At 53.5% G+C, this 17,439-nt stretch overlaps 5 protein-coding genes across 5 annotated transcripts; 3 read left to right on the forward strand and 2 right to left on the reverse strand.

The window, feature by feature from the left end:
• Positions 1–51: 51 nt before the first annotated feature.
• Positions 52–4,773, forward strand: TRIVIDRAFT_189316 (uncharacterized protein; the record flags this gene model as incomplete). The annotated part of the gene is made up of 6 exons (XM_014104256.1): positions 52–410; positions 506–633; positions 699–1,514; positions 1,653–1,654; positions 2,327–4,401; positions 4,689–4,773. The coding sequence occupies 6 exons, from the start codon at positions 52–54 to the stop codon at positions 4,771–4,773; spliced, it is 3,465 nt and encodes a 1,154-aa protein (XP_013959731.1).
• Positions 4,774–5,295: 522 nt separating this feature from the next.
• Positions 5,296–7,933, reverse strand: PTC2 (protein phosphatase PTC2; the record flags this gene model as incomplete). The annotated part of the gene is made up of 7 exons (XM_014104257.1): positions 5,296–5,887; positions 5,969–6,229; positions 6,324–6,530; positions 6,598–6,682; positions 6,741–6,814; positions 6,980–7,286; positions 7,682–7,933. The coding sequence occupies 7 exons, from the start codon at positions 7,715–7,717 to the stop codon at positions 5,550–5,552; spliced, it is 1,308 nt and encodes a 435-aa protein (XP_013959732.1).
• A 787-nt stretch (positions 7,934–8,720) lies between these two features.
• Positions 8,721–11,564, reverse strand: TRIVIDRAFT_212005 (uncharacterized protein; the record flags this gene model as incomplete). The annotated part of the gene is made up of 1 exon (XM_014104258.1): positions 8,721–11,564. The coding sequence occupies one exon, from the start codon at positions 11,562–11,564 to the stop codon at positions 8,862–8,864; it is 2,703 nt and encodes a 900-aa protein (XP_013959733.1).
• A 1,070-nt stretch (positions 11,565–12,634) lies between these two features.
• On the forward strand, positions 12,635–13,755 carry TRIVIDRAFT_32160 (uncharacterized protein; the record flags this gene model as incomplete). Its single annotated transcript, XM_014104259.1, has 3 exons — positions 12,635–12,879; positions 13,030–13,197; positions 13,392–13,755. 3 exons carry the CDS (start codon positions 12,635–12,637, stop codon positions 13,753–13,755), a joined length of 777 nt encoding a protein of 258 aa, XP_013959734.1.
• Positions 13,756–15,853: 2,098 nt separating this feature from the next.
• Positions 15,854–17,337, forward strand: TRIVIDRAFT_82045 (expansin-like protein; the record flags this gene model as incomplete). The annotated part of the gene is made up of 1 exon (XM_014104618.1): positions 15,854–17,337. One exon carries the CDS (start codon positions 16,036–16,038, stop codon positions 16,927–16,929), a length of 894 nt encoding a protein of 297 aa, XP_013960093.1.
• Between the last annotated feature and the right edge of the window lie 102 nt (positions 17,338–17,439).

Raw genomic sequence — 17,439 nt, forward strand, 5'->3', positions numbered from 1 at the left:
CCGATCAGAACGAACTAACACCCTCATGACTTGTCGGCGACGGTGATCAAGATGCACGGCTCCCGCCGCACAGCGAGTCTGCAGCCTGGCGACTATGATCACGAAATCACAATTACAGATGACGAAGAGGCCCAGTCGCTGCAGGCTACGAGCAGTGAAGGCGGAGGACTTTTTCTCACAAATACCTCGACGCGCTTACTCTCGGATCGGGGGGCAGAAACAGAGGAAGAACAGGGCCAGCCGTCAGAAGGCGGGAGAGATCCAGGTCATCTGCAGCCGACTGCGTCAACGGGCAAAGATGGCGGAGCTCCAATTTATCAACCATACACATCAGAAACTATCAATTTGGGCCCCTCAGGTTCTAGTGCAAGGCCGTCGATTGAGATTCGCGGTAAGTCACTTGCTTTTGCGTTTCGCCGTAGACTATTTAGGCTGACTCTTTGAAATCAGCTCCAAGTCTCGACATCGTTTCGCAACATACTTCGAACTGGGACAACCGCTCAAGGCCAAGGTCGAGAGAACAACGAGAGTCGACCATAGACATTCTCTATGAGAATGAAAGAGGAGGCTTCTGCTGTGGCGTTGCTCTATTTGCCAGTGCAGCTCTTGGAGGACTTGATCCCACCCCGTGGAGTGAGTATAGACACAGAATAATATGATTCGGACAAATCCAAGTATCTAACCACCTCGTTTGTCAGCCAACAAATATCACAATCCATCTCCCACAGACATTCGCACTGCACAAGTTCCCGATCCTTCATGGGAGTGGGTATGGCCTGAATGGCGCATCAACGAGCAGGAAGGCTTGGACAAAGACGGCTGGGAGTATTCATTTGCCTTTCAGAAACTCTTTTCGTGGCATGGACCAAAGTGGTGGAACTCGTTTGTCAGGCGGCGTGCTTGGACCCGGCAGAGGGCCAAGAGGCGATCTGAAGACACAGCGGCCGAAAATATGCTTGCTGGAGTCGACTATTTTCACATCCGTCCAGCATCTGTTCTCAGTCCACCATCTCAGAGCAGTCAAGCCGGCAGCAGGGCTCCAAGCAGGGCCCCTAGCAGGACTAGTATGACACAGGCATCGACTGCCGAGGGCCGCGAGCGGCCTGATATTGAGGATATAGAAACGCTTCTTCAGGTTCTCCGCTCCGCCAGGATTGATCGAGAGAGGATAGAAGCCGTCGAGAACTACATCCAGCACGCGATAGACCTCACAGAACTACAGCATGAGATGCACGAAATCATGTCTCTGTTCATATTTCAGCAATCGCGCAGGCAGTTGCTCTCGTACTTGATGCAGATACACGACGAGGCTGCAAAGGCATGGGAAGAGGACAAGAGCCTAGAGCGGAAGTTGCGCAAAGAGGCCCTCGACGCTGCTACGAAACATGCGGAAGAGGAGGTTTGCAAGCTGGTTTACTGGAGCGACGTGAAGCAGATGGCCGAGAGTGGAGAGCTGCGAGATGTGGTTGATTCTTGTCAGCTGGGAGCTGATCCGTGGCAAGGCCTGGACAAGAGTGCACCAGAGCCTCCCAGAAACGGCAAGATGCCAGAGCATTGAGTCTCGGCTTGCGTTGCGAGGAGTTGCGCGAGTTTTTAAATATACCCCCCTGTGTTTTACATAAAAAGGACTTGGCTGAGCAATGATTTGAAAGTCGTAGGTCGTAGGAGATGATACGAGGCCTTGGAACTGGTGTTGTTTACGGGAGCTGTGCATGGAGGGGTTCAACTGTTGGTCTTTATCCAGGCATCTAACTTGCATGAGAGCGTAGCATCTGGCGATTGGATTCGGGGCTTGGGCAACGGCACTCGAGAGTTTGATAGTAAAATGATGAAATCAAATACCTGGAACTCAGATTATCAGATAGTCTTTTTGGCGATTGTGATACAAAAGGCAAAGACTCTAGGTTAGCTATAGTTGCAGGTATTGAGAGCACGTGACAACATCCTGAAAACGCAGAGGCAAAAAGAAACACAGCAAATTCCTTATCGGCTCTTATCGGCAGCGCAATTCCAGTCAGTTTGACATTGCCCGATTCTGCCTCCCTCTGCCATCATATAAAGCAACATCATGCGCACCTCATGACCAATGTTCCAAGGGATCAAGTCGATTTGGAGGACTCGGTCCCAATTCATCCGCACGCCAGCAACCTCTCCGCCTCATCATCTCCCATGGCGCCCCGCAGCGTCTCTCCCACTGACGCTGGCCACGGCCCGGCGATGTGCATCTTCGGCTGCCTCGACGAATGAATCGGCCCCTGTGGCATCGCAAGATGCTTCCGCAGAGGCTGGGACGAGTCCTCCCGCTACGCAAGTCTCGCCTGTAAAGGCCACGCGCCCAAACAATGCCCGGAACCGCATGTTCAGACAAGCCTTTCGAGAAAAGAGCGAGGCGCGGATGGAGGATGTAGAGCGCAAGCTCACTTCGCCATATGTCCCCACGGTGAGGGACTATCCGTCGGCACACGCCGCCAAAGAGAGCAAGATCCACGCGCTGCAGGCGGCGAGAGTGCAGGTTGCGTTTGACATGATATGGCGGCATTTTGGCCAGGCCACGCCGGACTGGTCCGAGACGTTTAATCTTCTCAAGAGGATGATGACGAAGAGGAGTGAGCCGTCGAGCATGGCGGCCATGAGGATTGTCCTGCCCAAGTCGTGGGAGCTGGAGCTGGGGAGCAAGAAGATTGAGTTTGTGGACTCGACAACGGGGCTGCTCGCAAAGCTGCGTGTTTCGTCCGATCACCAGGACCCTTCTGCGATTATCTTGCGCGGGAAGAGCTCGGTATTGGCGAATGCGGCAGAAGAACTGGTGGCTGCGTGCAAGGATGTCGAGGTGTACAGACTCGGGGAGGTTGCGGCGTTTGGCTACGAGGAGAAGCGCTTGTGGCCTGCCATTGAAGATGCAGCGGATGGGGGATCGTTTATTCCCGAGGACAAGCTTGACAACATTTGGGTGCATCAAGAGCATCAGACGTACTGGATCGATACGCCCTACGAGCAGACTCCCAGGCCGGAGCAGTGGACAGTCGAGAACCTGGACTTGTACATTACGATACTGGTTTGTGGCCGGCTGCGTCCACACCTCGCTCTACGATACTATGCAAAGCCAGAAAAGGACGGCACCTTTGTCGACACAGATGGCATCAGAATTAAGCTCATCATGGATGCCCTTACGGACGCCGGCGCCAAGGCCTGCATCACACCATCCATCCTAAAGATGGCCATGTCATTCATGGCCCACAAGGGAGGCCATAGAGCCGACGCAGACCGACTACTGACTTTGGCGGAGGAATGGGGCATACCCTTGGACACAGAAGTATTTAACATCATGCTCGAAGGTTATGTTACCAAACGTGACGTTTCTTTTTTCCACTGGCTTCTTCGAAAGATGGAACAGCGATATTTCCAACCAAACGCTCGAACGTGGTTGTTGTTCCTCGAGCTCGTCGAAAAGGAGATTGAGAGGAGGCAAGTCATCGTGGCAATGTACGACTTGGGGCTGTTCCAAGACCCAGCTACCCGGAGAGGAATCGCAAGGATCATGGCCACGCATGATGCCTACGTTGCGTTTAGGTCGGGGAAACGGCTGGCCGCTTTCATGGCGGAGCAGAAGTCGCGATATGGGGATGACTGGTTCACGACGGACGCTATGAACAGCATCCTGACCGAGTTCTTCCGGTTCCACGAGCGGGATAATCGCCGCTTTGACGAATTTCGGAGCCTCATCGAGAAGCAATCTGAAGATGGCCGCAAGGTCGGTGCCGATACTATCAACCTGGTCCTTGAGAAGTGCCTTGCGTACAAGGACTGGGATACCGCCATTTGGGCGCTCACCAAGCTGCACGAGTCGGGATGCGAGGCCGATGCTTTGACGTACCAGTACGTGATTCGGCTGGCCATCAGGATGCAGCTGCCGCATGCCCTCGGCGTGGCCGTCTTTTACGGTGCGCTCGAGTACAAGCTGAGGGATCTCACGCGCGTCATTCTTCGGCGGCACCTCGTTGATCACGTCAAGGATACGTTTTGGCTGCAGCATAAACCGAAGCTGCTGTCGAAAGAAATGGGACGCCTCCTCGTGAATAACAAGGCAAAGGGCTTGTCCAGAATCGTCTCCCGGGTGGAATGGGCTGTCAATCACGCCTGCAAGGGATACAAGCCGGCGAAGCCCCTCGCGGAGCTTCTCGATGTTGCTCAGCGGACGAAGGATTGGCCGCTGGTTCTGCGGCATAGGTATCCTCAGTCTTTCCAGTACGAGGGTGCTGATGCCCCGACGGAGGACCTGGCGATAAGGATGGAGAGCGAAGTGGTTGGAAGCAAGCCGATGAATGTGATTTTGAGTTGGAATTTCGATCCAAAGACTATGGTGCAGGGGTGGAATGAGGAGAGGGAGAAGAAGGCCCAGGAGTGGCTTGACCAGAATAGAAGGAAATCCGGCGATGGGCAAAAAGGTGCCTTACAGTCTAAAGGGAGTGCTTGAGGGCTTATTTATCAGCTGAGCAACTGTCATGACAAGGTTTGTCAATGAAACTTATGCATGGTTGGGAAAGGCGGCATGGAATGATATGGTATGATATTGGATGAGCTGCTGTCTGTTCTCATGGACATTGTTTTTTGTATGAATATTACATTGTATACTAGCATATATCAGGATCTCGTGTATAACATATGTAAATATAATACCATCCCAAGAGTGCCTCTACGCCATCTACCCAGTTCGTATACCAGCCCCCCCCCTTTCAAACCCACCATGTTAACGACTTCACCAAGCTCTCTTAATCAGCATACGTGCAATCCTATGGTTTCATTTCATAGCGCGCGGCCTGGATTCCCGAACAGGTACGAAAAACAAAAAAGAGTGTTTCCAGAAGAAAAAAATACTGGCGATCCAGGAACGAAGGGAGGGCCATGCGGATGCACGTTAGATAAGCGAACAAAGACGGAAAGCCAGCTCCGGAAGTGCCCAGAAATGGTGAACCTGCGGCGCCTTATTTCAGAAGAAAGAAAAGTAAAGTAATCAAGTCACCCAGGTTATTGAAAACGGCCATGTGTTGGACAAGGTTGGTTGGGTATCAGAGTGATGATAATAATGGGGGTCTGGTGCAAGATTAAAAAAAAAAAAGACAAGATAAAGAAAAAGAAAAAAATAAGGAAAAAATAAGTAGAAAAAGAAAAAAATAGAAAAAAAAAAACGAGGCGGAAAGCGATCAAAGATCCGAGTGGCGGTTTTTTTTCCTCTGCCAAAGACGTGGGGAAAATGAGGCGTCAAAGAGACCATGATGCTGCAAGAGACCCAACTCTCCTTGATCCAAATATTATACCACCGGTACACCGAATATCAACAACGATAGAAGAAACCGTGTAACAAGGAACACTCAATGTCTAACCGCCCCTACCCTCTGCCTCTTTCCACCACGTCCATGAACCTCCCCTCCCTATCCTTTGCTAAACCTGGGTTCGAGTAGCAGCCAAAACAATTATGTCACACATACACGACAACAGCAACGCCAGGACGGGCTTCAAGGCGAGTTGCCTGAACAAGGCGAGAGGACCACCTAATCCTTCTTACTCTCCTCAGGTGCCTTTTCATCTTGCTTCTTGTCCGACTCAGCCGCAGGTTTAGAATCTGACCCTGTTGCCGGCTTGACCTCTGTCTCTTCCTTCACATCTGGCTTGGCCTTTGACACCTGGCTCGCAAGGTCCTTGTCCTCGTCAACATTATCAAACATCTCCGTGTCGTCGGAGCCTGTGAGGACTTCTGTGCCGTCGCCAAGGAAGATGATGCGACCTCGGGATCCCGCAAGGTTGAACTTGCCGCCGCTCTCGGCGTCGACGTCGTAGCCACTGTCGCTATCTTCGTAGTTGTGATGGACTCCGGGACCGCGGAACTCGGCTGGTAGGAACATTTATGGTCAGTTTTCAAGCTCCGCGTCTATCTTTGCTTGTGAAAATCTGGGGAACGGCTCGCTCGTACCATATTCCGGGGGGGCACAAGGGCCATCTCCGTTGGCCACTCTCTTGGCAATCTCGTCATACCACTGCTCCTTGGTCTTGCCGTGCAAGAAACCGATGATGACCATGGTCATGTTGTCGCAGCCGACACCGCCCGTCTCGGAGTTTGATGCCAGACAGTTGTCCATCATGTTTTCGCAGATCTTGTCGAGGTCTTGCTTGGCAGCAATTCCTCGTCGCACAAACTCGACGACGGCTTGGGACGATTGGCAGTCCCAGATACCTAAGTGAAAAAAGATTGTACGTCAGCCAAATGCTTTTCATGTGGATACCCAGATTTCATGTCCCCCCTCCAAGGTTGGCTCAATTCCACTCACCATCACAAGCAATCACCAGGAACTCATCCTCTTCTGTAAGGTCATGCTCCTCGACGTCGGGGTAAGCGGTAACGATCTGGTTTTCAGGGGAGAGCTCGGCGCTCTTCTTGAACTCGAAGTCGCCGATGGCACGCGACAGTGCCAGGTTGCCGTTGACACGACCAAAGTCGACGAAGCCGCCAGCGGCTGTGATTCGGTTCTTCTCCGCTGTAAACCACAAGGGCACACAATCAGTATTGTCAATCTTAAATACTGATTGAGTGGATGAACAAACTTTCAAGTTGGGGCTTGTGGTCGTTGGATAGGGGCTTAGCCCGTCCCTTGATACCCAGCACACCTCGAGAATCACCGGCGTTTGCCTGCGCAGATATTATTAATTCGAGCCCGCATCAGTTACGGTGACTTGGACGGACGTACGACGTATAGCTTGTTTCCAGCAATCAAGGAAACGCAAGCAGTGCAACCGGAAACTTCCTCTTCGTATTTGGGGTCTGTAAGCAACAAGACACCATATCGTTAGCATAAATCCAGCTTCGTGAGGGATAATTGCGAGATGTGCGCTGAGGAAACGGGCGAGATATTTGCGCAAGCCGTTTCACGCCCCCTTCCTCTCTGGCGCACGCAAATACAGGATATAGAGCAATCACGCTGCGTACCGTTGAGAATGGCCCGATCCGTTGCAAGGAAACCGTCTTTGAGACCCTGAGCATAATCGCCGGATCGGAAGCTATCTTGCTTAAAGACAATTTTGTGAATGTGCTCGCCTGCAAATAATGCGACTTTGTCTCCTCCATGTCCGTCAAAGACTCCGAAAAAGGACAGCCTGTCGGGGTGCGTCTTGGTGTCGTTGTCAGGTGGGGTTAGGTTCAGCTCAGCCGTGTGGGCATCCTCCATGCTGATGCGCCAGCCTTGCATGGCGGACACGCCGTAGAGGAGTCGGTCATCCTCGCCCTTTTCGGAAGTCTAGATGGTGGCGAAGAGAAGTTGTTAGCAGTTGCGAGGGCCAGTCGAGACAAGGAGACAGTGGGCTGGGCCTGGGGGAAAAAAGGGCCGCCATAGTGGGAAGCTGTTGACGCGGGGTTGTGCGTGGGCTTGACGGCGATCTCGTTTGACCCCCCTCATGGTGGGACACGCGAGGCAGAGGCAGAGGCAGGGAGAAATCAAAGCGACACGAGGCCACGCAAGTATCGTTTGATATTGCCCGTGAACATGTTGCGTCGCAGGGAAACCAGCAGCAGAGTAGCAGAGCAGCAGCAGAGCAAGTTTGAGGGCGATGACGGCAGGTTGGCGCGCCCATGATCAAGAGAGAAGCAGAAACAGCAGGCACTTCACGGCAGCATCGCAGCTCACGCACGCACCTTTTCGACAACGGGCTCCGAGAGGGTTTGGCCCATGGCTGCAACGTCTCACGAGGGCCAGAAAGGGATCGAGGCAACGGGGGGGGAGCGTCGACGAGGTGCGAGCGTCTCGACAAGATGGCGGCTGTAGGCGTGAGGCAGGGCGGGAGACCTCGGCAGGGGCCGTAGGCTGTTGGATCTCAGGACGCGGAGCGTGTAGGGGAAGAACCGGACGGCAGGCGGATGGAGGATTGTGTGGTGGTTTGGTTTGTGATGCCAGCAGAGCGCAAAATCGGCTTCGCAGGAAGCGGGGTACCACGATACATCAGCCAGTCCAGCGCCACACTTTTTTTTTTTCTGTGCTGTGAACGGGCTGTCCGGTGCAGTTTTTTTTCGCTTTTTTTTCTCCGCAGGCGCTGCAGCTGGGCGCTACGGCGGCTCCCTCCAGCAAGGCTCGTCCACTAAACTGGCCCTTCTTTCTCGCTAGGCAGCAGATGGGCAGATAGGCAGATAGGCAGATGTGGCGAAGCTGCTGCATGCGTGCTAGCAGCCCTGTTTCAAGCCACTGCCTGGACCAAACAAGGTAGTCTAGACGCCTGTGCGTAGCCTGCAAGAGGAAGTTTTCTCCATTCTCTTTAGCATCATGCGGAGCATTTTCTATTTTATGTTTAGTTTAGTTCGGCAGGTCCTGGCCTGGGGCAGCGCGGAGAAATTCAGGCGACCCAGAGCAGAAGCATTGATTGCCCTGCCTGGACGTGATTCGAGTTGCAGCCTCGGAGCCGAGCCCTTGAATTGACAGCCCCGCGATCCCGTGCAAGTTCGTTAATTCGCTGCAGCCCCTCCATGCGCCAAGCGGTCAATGCTAAATGCGCATGTACCGTGTGGCTGCAGTTGCAGAGGCAAGGTACTCGGCAGTTAACTATAGTACCTCTATTTTAGGCTCGCGTTGGCAGGGAGCAAAGAACTCTAACCTTGAATCAACAATGACATCAACAGAGGTGCAAGCGAACTCTTCAACACGCAGCCCATTCGTCATTGTGAAAAATCTCATGTCATACGTAATTCATCATGCGAGTGCGTCTAATTCTTCAGCAAAAACTCTAACAAGCTTCATATGGTATCCAGCATGCTCTTAGTAACAGAATGGACAAAAAGAAAATAAACATAAACCCAACCAAAAAGCAGCTCTCCTTTCCCACCCTTATATAAACGCCCCGAAGCTTTGCTCTGATAGCTTGGCTGAATCCTCTCTCTTACAAGCCGCCGCCTTTGCCTTTGCCACTGCTTCTCGCTCCCCAAATACGGATGCGCCGTCATCGCTCAGCACCGAGATTGCGCTCGTGGACCGCATCGGCCGTATTGTGCTCTTCCGCTCGTCCTCGCCCCATTTGCTGGGCGACATGAGCTCGAGACTGCGCCGCTCTTCCGGTTGCCCCAGGTTGTTTTTCGAGTTCGTCCTTGACGGGAAGAAGGGCGTTTCGTCTACAAGCTCTAGGTATGCTATGCTTGGGTCTCGTCGTCCGATGACGCGCCAGTTCTCGTTGGATCCGAACGACGGCTCTGTGCGGAAGCTCTTGGCTCCAGTCACAGAATCCACTTCTTTCCAGGAGGAGCCCCGGCGACTGAGCCATTGATGACTTGAAAGCCGCGCCAGGCCTGGCTGCTTTATATCTGAAACGCTTTCTGCTGCCTCGGCCCTTTCCAGCGCTTTTAATACAGGCTCCTTGGCCTTCGCGTTTGCTCGACTAACGAGACTGGGGTCAAATGGCTCTTGAATAAGGGCAAGATCTGTTGGCAGTGCGGCCGAGCTCGACGTTGTAGCTGAAAAGGCTCCAGAGCTGGATCGCTGGCCTGATGTTTGTTGTGCCACAGTAAGGGGCTGGATGTTGGCCAAATCGTCCAACGAAGGCAGAGTTATATCTAATCCGCTCCTGAATGCACTCTCCCCTGCATCTGAGAGAAACCCAGACGTGGGTAAGTATGGCAGGGCGACTTCAGGTAGGGTCGTGTCTGACTGGTCGCTGTTTGACGACTTGTGGCTTCTTTCACCAACTGTCGTCCTCTCCACCGTAAACCACGAGCGGTGATCTTCATCATCTCCCAGTGGGCTGACGCTCCTGGCCGTGGCAGACCGAGCTCCCGAGACCATCGGACATGGCGGAGCACGCACAACCGAGCCGCCGCCCAAGGTACCCGATGCCCTTGACCTTGATGATACTCGTGACGCTACGTCTGCAAAGATACCCTCGCCCTTCTTAAATAGTCGTGTATTGGACCTGATAGGACGAATCCTCCCCCCCACGTGGTAGCCGTCGGCTTTCCGAGATAACTGCGGGTTGGACGTTTTTGGACGAATAGTCTCCTCCACATGGTAGATTGTCTCTGCGTCTGACTCGCTATTGCGTAGAGTGAACCGTATTGGATCAGATATCTTGGGTCGATGCTTTCTTGCCGAAAGGTAAGTGCTGCGGTGCCGCCGCCTGCGCATGAGGCATACAAGCAGCATGATGGCGAAAGTAATGAAAAGAACTGGTAGGATAGTCGCAAGGAGAACATCGGTTGTGCCCATGTGGTGACGCTGGGAGTCTTTGGAGGTCGCACTGACCGGCGTTGTAGGCTCAGACGACGATGTCGTGTTTGTTGCTTCAGAGGGTGGGAGAAATTCGGCGTGAAGCGTTTGTGTCTCCGAAAGACCGGTGCTTTTTGAAACGGCTTTGATGGACAAGTTGAACTTGCCGGTTACTGCTTTGGGGACGTTGCCCGATAGCTTGAGCCCTTGGACTTGTAGCCAGCTCTCTTCCGGATCAATATCAACGTTGAGCTCGATGTCGTTTGGTTCGCGAAAATGTGAGGTAAGGTCTAGGCTGAAGCTATTTCCGGGCTGTACTTTGATGTCCTCGAGACTTGACTCAAACAATCCCGAGGCCACGTCGACTTGCACAAAAACGTTCAGCGTGTCAGCAAAGGAGTCATGAATGATGATTGTGAAATTCGTGGAATGGTCATCATCCTTCGGAGTCCCCTCTAGAAGCAGCGTTCCATGGTCAAGATTTAGCCAGGACGGCATATTCTCGACCGACACATTGAGGGAACCGGGCTGGATGACCTCGTTATCTAACTGGATACCCTTTGCCAACCCATCGTAGCTCGCCTTGGATCCTCTTGTAGCGTTTAGAAGAATGACTGGCTGATCTGTGGAGAGCTTGTGGCTTCCCACTATTATTGCAAATGAAAGACACGTCCCCCCGAAGCCGACAATGTCAGACGCAACGAGATTGAAGTCGAATTTCTGCGGAGGCTGGACCAACGTCTCAAAGTCCGGAGTCCTGCCAGAGAAGGTCATCGTTTGGTCGTTGAACCTGATCCATGCCGGCAACGGAGTGTTGTCATTAGTTGATGCATAGTAGTTGAGGTTCTTCCCGGTGCCAAACGTGCTCGGGTCAAAGGTATAGTTGAAATCGGTCGACGGATAGGATAAGATGGAGGACGGAGCTGAGAATTGCCCGAAATTATCCATCTGCTGCGAAATCGGGACTTGTATGGAAGGCGGTGGATTGCGCGAGATGACAAGAGTAGCATTCATGGATGTCGAGCCAATATTGTCCGTGGCAATGAGATCAAACTGCTGGCCTACAACCTCGCCCGGAGGGATATCCTCGTCCTTTGGCGTCCCGTAAAGGCGCCGACTCTCACTCTCGATTGATAACCACCTGGGATGATCTCCTAGAGAGTACGTCATGTTGGAGTCGGATTGAAATGTGTTTGGAGAAAATGAGTATGAGAAAAGCACGTTTGGCCTGGCGACGGGAGGCAACTGCGCATTGAATGGAAATGAGAGTATAGGCTCAGCCCACACGGTCTCTATCAAGCACAGGGCCGAAATAGCCGCGAGGAGTGAAGTCATTGTATCACGATGTTGCGCCATGCAGCGCTAGACAGCTTCAATAGCAGAACATAAAAGAGCCATGCGACAGACACCGAGGGGCTCAACCGGGAGTATAGAGGAGAAGAGAGAGGAAATCTTAGGATGCAAAGATGGAACAGATGAGAAGGGGAAAGGAGAAAAAGCTGTAAACCAAAGGAAGAAACAGGATAAAGGGCCATGTTGAATCCATCAGGTGGATGGCTGGGTATAAACCAAGACGCAGCCCCTTCATTCCACCATTTGGTCCTCGAAGCCATCATGAGCTGGAGATGCCAATAATGCCGAGAGAGTCACGGATGCACACCCGATGGTCCATTACGACGAGAGGCGAAATGTTTCAGAAAAGAAGAGTCCTTGAGCAGGCGGGCACTGCATGAGGGCTGGTTATAGAGGCTGTGGCATTCCAGAGCCCGAGATGCCCCGCGCAGGCAGTGAGACATGGGATGCCACTCAGAAGAATGGCGAGTCGAACTATTTGCGCTTTGAGAATGGGGACAAGAGAGACACGAGGCGGGGTTTCTATCGGCACTTTAGCAAAGAGACACGCAGCGCGAATCCTCCCTTGATCATGAGGTCTCCGAATCTACACGATGGCCTCAGAGGCAGCGCAGCTTAGGTGAGCTTCATCGTAGTTGGACTGTTGGACCCACAGTCTATCTGGATGTACAATTAAGCTTCAGCTAAGGCATCGGCATTGTACATAGACGAACGATCAAATCGTAGATTAATACCCTTGTAGCTAAGCAGCAGGGCAATACCATCTCACCATTCATCTCGAGAGTCACCATGGCCGATTGTGGCAGGTGAGAGGTGAGAGGTGCGACAGGCAACCCGGAACAATTGAGGGTCTCTTGTTCGGAATCACTGTCGTGACCAGGAAAAACATCAACCTTAGGGCCATCGCAGATAAGGCAAGCACTATCAGAAAAGAGGGACGAGCTGCTGCGGGGGAATTGCTTATTGACGACATTCGCCTTCGACTTGATCCCATCAAACCTCTTCACCTCTCACGAATACTCAAACTCTACGACCGGCAAGGCTCTACGGACATGGACAGCCGCAGCTCATCGCCCGACCTGGATCCCGTTGCGGGCATCACGGAGGACCTGGTGTCGCTGCCCACCTACAAAGAAGCCGGCGACGCAAGCCTCGACTTCGACGGACTGCTCGCACAGCCTATCCAGCTCCGCGAGGATTTGCGGACGGGCTGCGGAGGGCAGACGTGGCCTGCAGGCATGGTGCTGGGGAAGCACATGCTGCGCTATCACAGAAGCAAACTAGAGACTGCGCGAATGTGAGAAATTTTCGCTCCCGTCTTCTCTCCAGTTCTGTGCATTTCGCTGGGCTAGCACCCTCATTCGACGCTTTTTTTTTCCTTTGTCACCCAGCAGAATGAGCGCCCGCAGCAAATAGGGAATGGATGCTGACTCAGTTTCTCATGCAGACTGGAATTGGGCGCAGGCGGTGGACTGGTCGGATTGGCTGTGGCGGCTGGCTGTGACCTGAAGGCGCCACTCATCTTAACGGACCAGGATGTGATGCTGGAGCTGATGAAGCATAATATTCAGCTGAACAAGCTCGAGAGCAAGGCTTCGGCTTCAATATTGAACTGGTACGTCGTGACTTTGCTGCATATGGCACATGTGATTCCCACTGTTGCGCTTTGGAGTCTCCGCCAAGCACCGGTACCTGCGCGGGTACATGCCCTTGGCGTTGCTACGTTGCTTGCCAATACTTTTGAGTGGCGTGTTCTCGATCCTGTAGGCCAAGTTTGACTGATCAAAGAAATTGTGTTTAAATTTCCAGGGGCGAGACGTTACCGGACGCCGTCGTGGCGCACAAACCAGACGTGATCTTGGCGGGAGAGTGCGTCTACTTTGAGCCGGCCTTTCCGCTGCTGATGCAGACGCTCAAGGATTTGTTCGAGCTTAACGAGAATGCCGTGGTGTACTTCTGCTTCAAGAAGAGGAGACGAGCGGACATGCAGTTTGTCAAGGCTGCCAAGAAGGCGTTTGTGGTCGAGGAGATTTTCGACGAGGACAGGCCAGTGTTTCAGCGAGAGTCACTGTTCCTTTTTACTTTTAGAAAGCGGGCGACAGGTGGCACCACCTCGAGCAAAAAGAGCGGCACAGCAGCCAACCATGCTGACCCAATACAAATCGAAAGTTGATGACACACAACGACGGATGGGCGTTTTGCTGTGATTGGACCTGACTCCTCATTTTCTTTTCCGCGTTGCTGCAGGGCGTTGAGAAGACGAAACCCGCCGGTGGTTGCGCCAACACAGTCCAGCGAAAGAGACGGGAGGGAGCCTGCATGCACTTCCGCCAACACTGTCAACCGAGCCTGGAATGGCATATTACTAGTACGAGCATTACAGCAAGGGTGCGGGGACTGAAGGCCGTGGAACGGTTACAGCTGCAAGCCTTGACGGCTGAGCGAAATTAACGATTGGCGTAGGCTCGATCTCGCCCAGGTTCATCTTGCCAGCTCAAACATCCTGGGGAATAGCGAGCCGAGCAGTGGGATGAAGCAAAGCGCTAGCATACGCGAGCTGTGGGCGTTTGGAGCTGAAAATTTTTCGATGTTGTGGCGATTGCATTGCATCTTGTCTTGTCTTGTTTGCTTTTTTCGCCCTCCGGTCCTGCAGAACGGCACATCAGTAGTCAGTCGTGCTTTCTGGAACCAATGTCGAGTTTTCAGCGAATGCCCCGAGGTAGCAACGGTTCCATATTGCCCACAATTGCTCTGAATAGGGACATCCGGTTGGCAGACGCGCGGTGGATACGTTGGTGAAGTTAGACGACAGGCCACGACGCGCAAAGGAGTCAACCGCCACAATTTTTAGACTGGACAAACGTGCCTTGGTCGGCGCGGTCGGAAGGACAAAGGAAGGCGGAAAATATCATGGGCCGTTGACGCCCCCAATCAACATCATACTGTGCGCTGCCGCTGCCCCTACCGCATATTGACCCTATTAAACTACCATCCACACCAGCACAGTACTATTCGGAATGAAAAGAGGGGCCGATCATCTCTGACTCGCCTCATCTCCGAGCGTTGAAGTACCTTGTACCGCTGCGCTGGAATGCTCTGACAAAGCACGTGGAGGCGCACTCCATTGATGAGGATGGCGCAGGATAGTGTCTTTGTGCTCGAGTGCCACATGCGTAGATGGATTCATTCTTGCAAGAGGGCGACAAGAAGAAAAAGCCGCACCACGCGTTCCGCTGTCGATGTCCCCACGCAAAGTATCTCGATAGCCGGACGGTAAAATGTCAATGTCAAGATCCAAGTGGATGGATGGAGAGGCGGAAGCGGGTCTGCAGAGAGTGAGATTCAGTTCAATTCCCTCACTGTCGGTAGAGAGAGGGCGAGCAAGGGGGGTGGATTCCCTGCACAAGTCAGGCACTCGCACATCAACACGTAAGCCGTTCACGCAGGAGAGAGAATAAAGAGCAGCAGCCCAAAAAAACCTGCATGGCAAGGCGTTTTTCTTTCACGCGTGGATCCACCGAGATGGCGAGTGAGTTTGTGAACAAAGCAGAGCAGCGGAGAGGACGAGGCCCACCGCACGTTTCGCGACCCGCAGAGTTTTTCATGCCCAAGTCCTGCCAATCTTGCCGCATCTTGCTCCGAGGGCCCACGGCGCCTCAGGCACCGGCCATCGCCCATTGGCTGGCTGTCCGGGTACCTGGTTGGCACTGCGACGCTGCGACGGGTCCGGATGGCGGCCCCTGCAGAGCCCGCGAAGGCTATTAGCCCCTGTAATACAGCGCTACGGCCCCCTGGCGGCCAATGGCAGCGCCCAGCAGCGACGTGGCAGCGCCGCCAGGCCACTACCGCCTAGCTCGGCGCGGCTGTGATCCGTTTGACAGTGCACGCTTTGGGTCGTTTTTGGTACAAAGCAGACTCCCGCTTTTCTCACTTCAGCTGCAGGTTCCATCACCTCCATCACCGCTCACTCGCTGGCCACGCTTCCATACAACCCAGTCTTTGCCATTGCGCATCGGCACTGGCTGCGTTGGGCGGCGCTAGGATTTAGCATGGGGTCGGGAAAAAAGGAAAACGGAAAAGTTGGCAAAAAAAAAGGGCCACAATGGCCACTGCAGGGAGCAACGCCGACGTCCGGCCCACTCGCGCAACCCCCCGGCAACAGCTTTGTTCTAGCGCTCCGTATAATCCTGGAGCCATGTAAGCTGCAATCCCATTCATAAATCGGCGTCGTTCCCCCCCTGGTCGTTCTTGTTTCGTCTCTTCCCTCTCAAAGCAAACAGACTTGATTCAAAGTCCATCTATTCCCACTCTCTCAGAGCAGGACTCTTTTTTCCTCTTGCAACCCACATTCCTTGAAAGATCTGCAACCCTTTGCCTCTACGGCACTTTGCTACCCACGTTCCTGTTGAACAGAACATCCACTTGACAACACTCCTTCAACAAAACCGCAACAATGAAGTCCGTCTCTGTCGCCTCTGCTCTGCTCATCGCAGCTGCTGCCGCCAAGCCTCATCACGGCCACCACGCCCACCACCACGCTGCCCGTGATGTCGTCGTCACCGAGACCGAGTGGCACACGGACACCGTCTACGTGACCGAGCTGATCGATTCCACCACCACCTACTGGGTTCAGGACGGCAAGACCGCTGCCGTCGCCCCTGGTGCCACGACCACCGCCTCAGCCTCTGCTGGCGAGTTCTTCGAGCCCAGCTCTTCTTCCACCACTGCGCCGGCCAGCTCGACCAGCCAGGCTCCTCCTCCTCCTCCGGAGACCACCACTGCTGCCTCCTCCAGCTCGGTCCCTCCCCCGCCTCCTCCTCCTCAGACCACCACCTCTGAGGCCCCGGCCCCCGTTGTGCCTCCTCCGGTTCAGCACACCACCACTTCTGCGGCTCCTCCTCCTCCTCCTCCTCCCCCGGTTGAGACTCCTACTCCCTCTCCCACCCCCTCGCCTTCTCCTTCGCCTTCTCCTAGCGCCCCTGCTTCTCCTCCTCCCGACAACAGCGTCGGCAGCAGCAGCACCAGCGGCGGCGGCGACACCTACTCCGGTGACATCACCTACTACACCATCGGTCTCGGCTCTTGCGGTGAGGACGACAGCGGCCAGGACCAGACTGCCAGCATTGTCGCCATTGCTGTCGGCCTCATGGGCGAACAGTCCAACGGCAACCCCATGTGCGGCAAGACCATCACCATCCACGGTGGCGGCAAGACCGCCACCGCCGTCGTCAAGGACAAGTGCATGGGCTGCGCGCCCCACGACATCGACGTCAGCGAGAAGGTCTTCCTCGAGCTCTTTGGCAGCCTTGACGGCGGTCGTGAGCCCGTCACCTGGTCTTTCAACTAAGCTGTCCAAGTTGAAGCTGCCGTTGGGCCTCTTCCACGGCTACATAAGTAGCTGGTGAAAACGGCCTGGCGCGCAAAAACCTGTCAATGTGCAGCGCACATTTCTAGACTTGTTTATTTGGACAAGATGTCAAAAAACAACCAATTTTTTCACGTATACCCTTCATTCGTTGATTTGTTTGGATTCTATCATCCCTGGCGTGGATGGGAATGCGATATGGATAGGAAAATGATTTATTATTCTTATATATCCCGGGACGGAAAACAAGACACACACTTGGCAAATCAACGGGATAACCTCTTTTCTATGTACATATAGACAAACTTTATAGACATGTCCTCTCATCTTGGAGACAACGTGGAATGACATACCCTTTTAGATGCCATTATTTGAGATGCTATCGCCTTGACTGCTTTTTTGATCTTGTGTGCTGTGAATGCTTTAATGATTTTGGGCTTGTCGAGATACTGTTGATCTAGATTGGTTTACTTGGAGCTATCTGTGGATGTA

This window comes from Trichoderma virens (assembly GCF_000170995.1).
Source record: "Trichoderma virens Gv29-8 chromosome Unknown TRIVIscaffold_3, whole genome shotgun sequence".
In the NCBI taxonomy this organism is placed as follows: domain Eukaryota; kingdom Fungi; phylum Ascomycota; class Sordariomycetes; order Hypocreales; family Hypocreaceae; genus Trichoderma; species Trichoderma virens.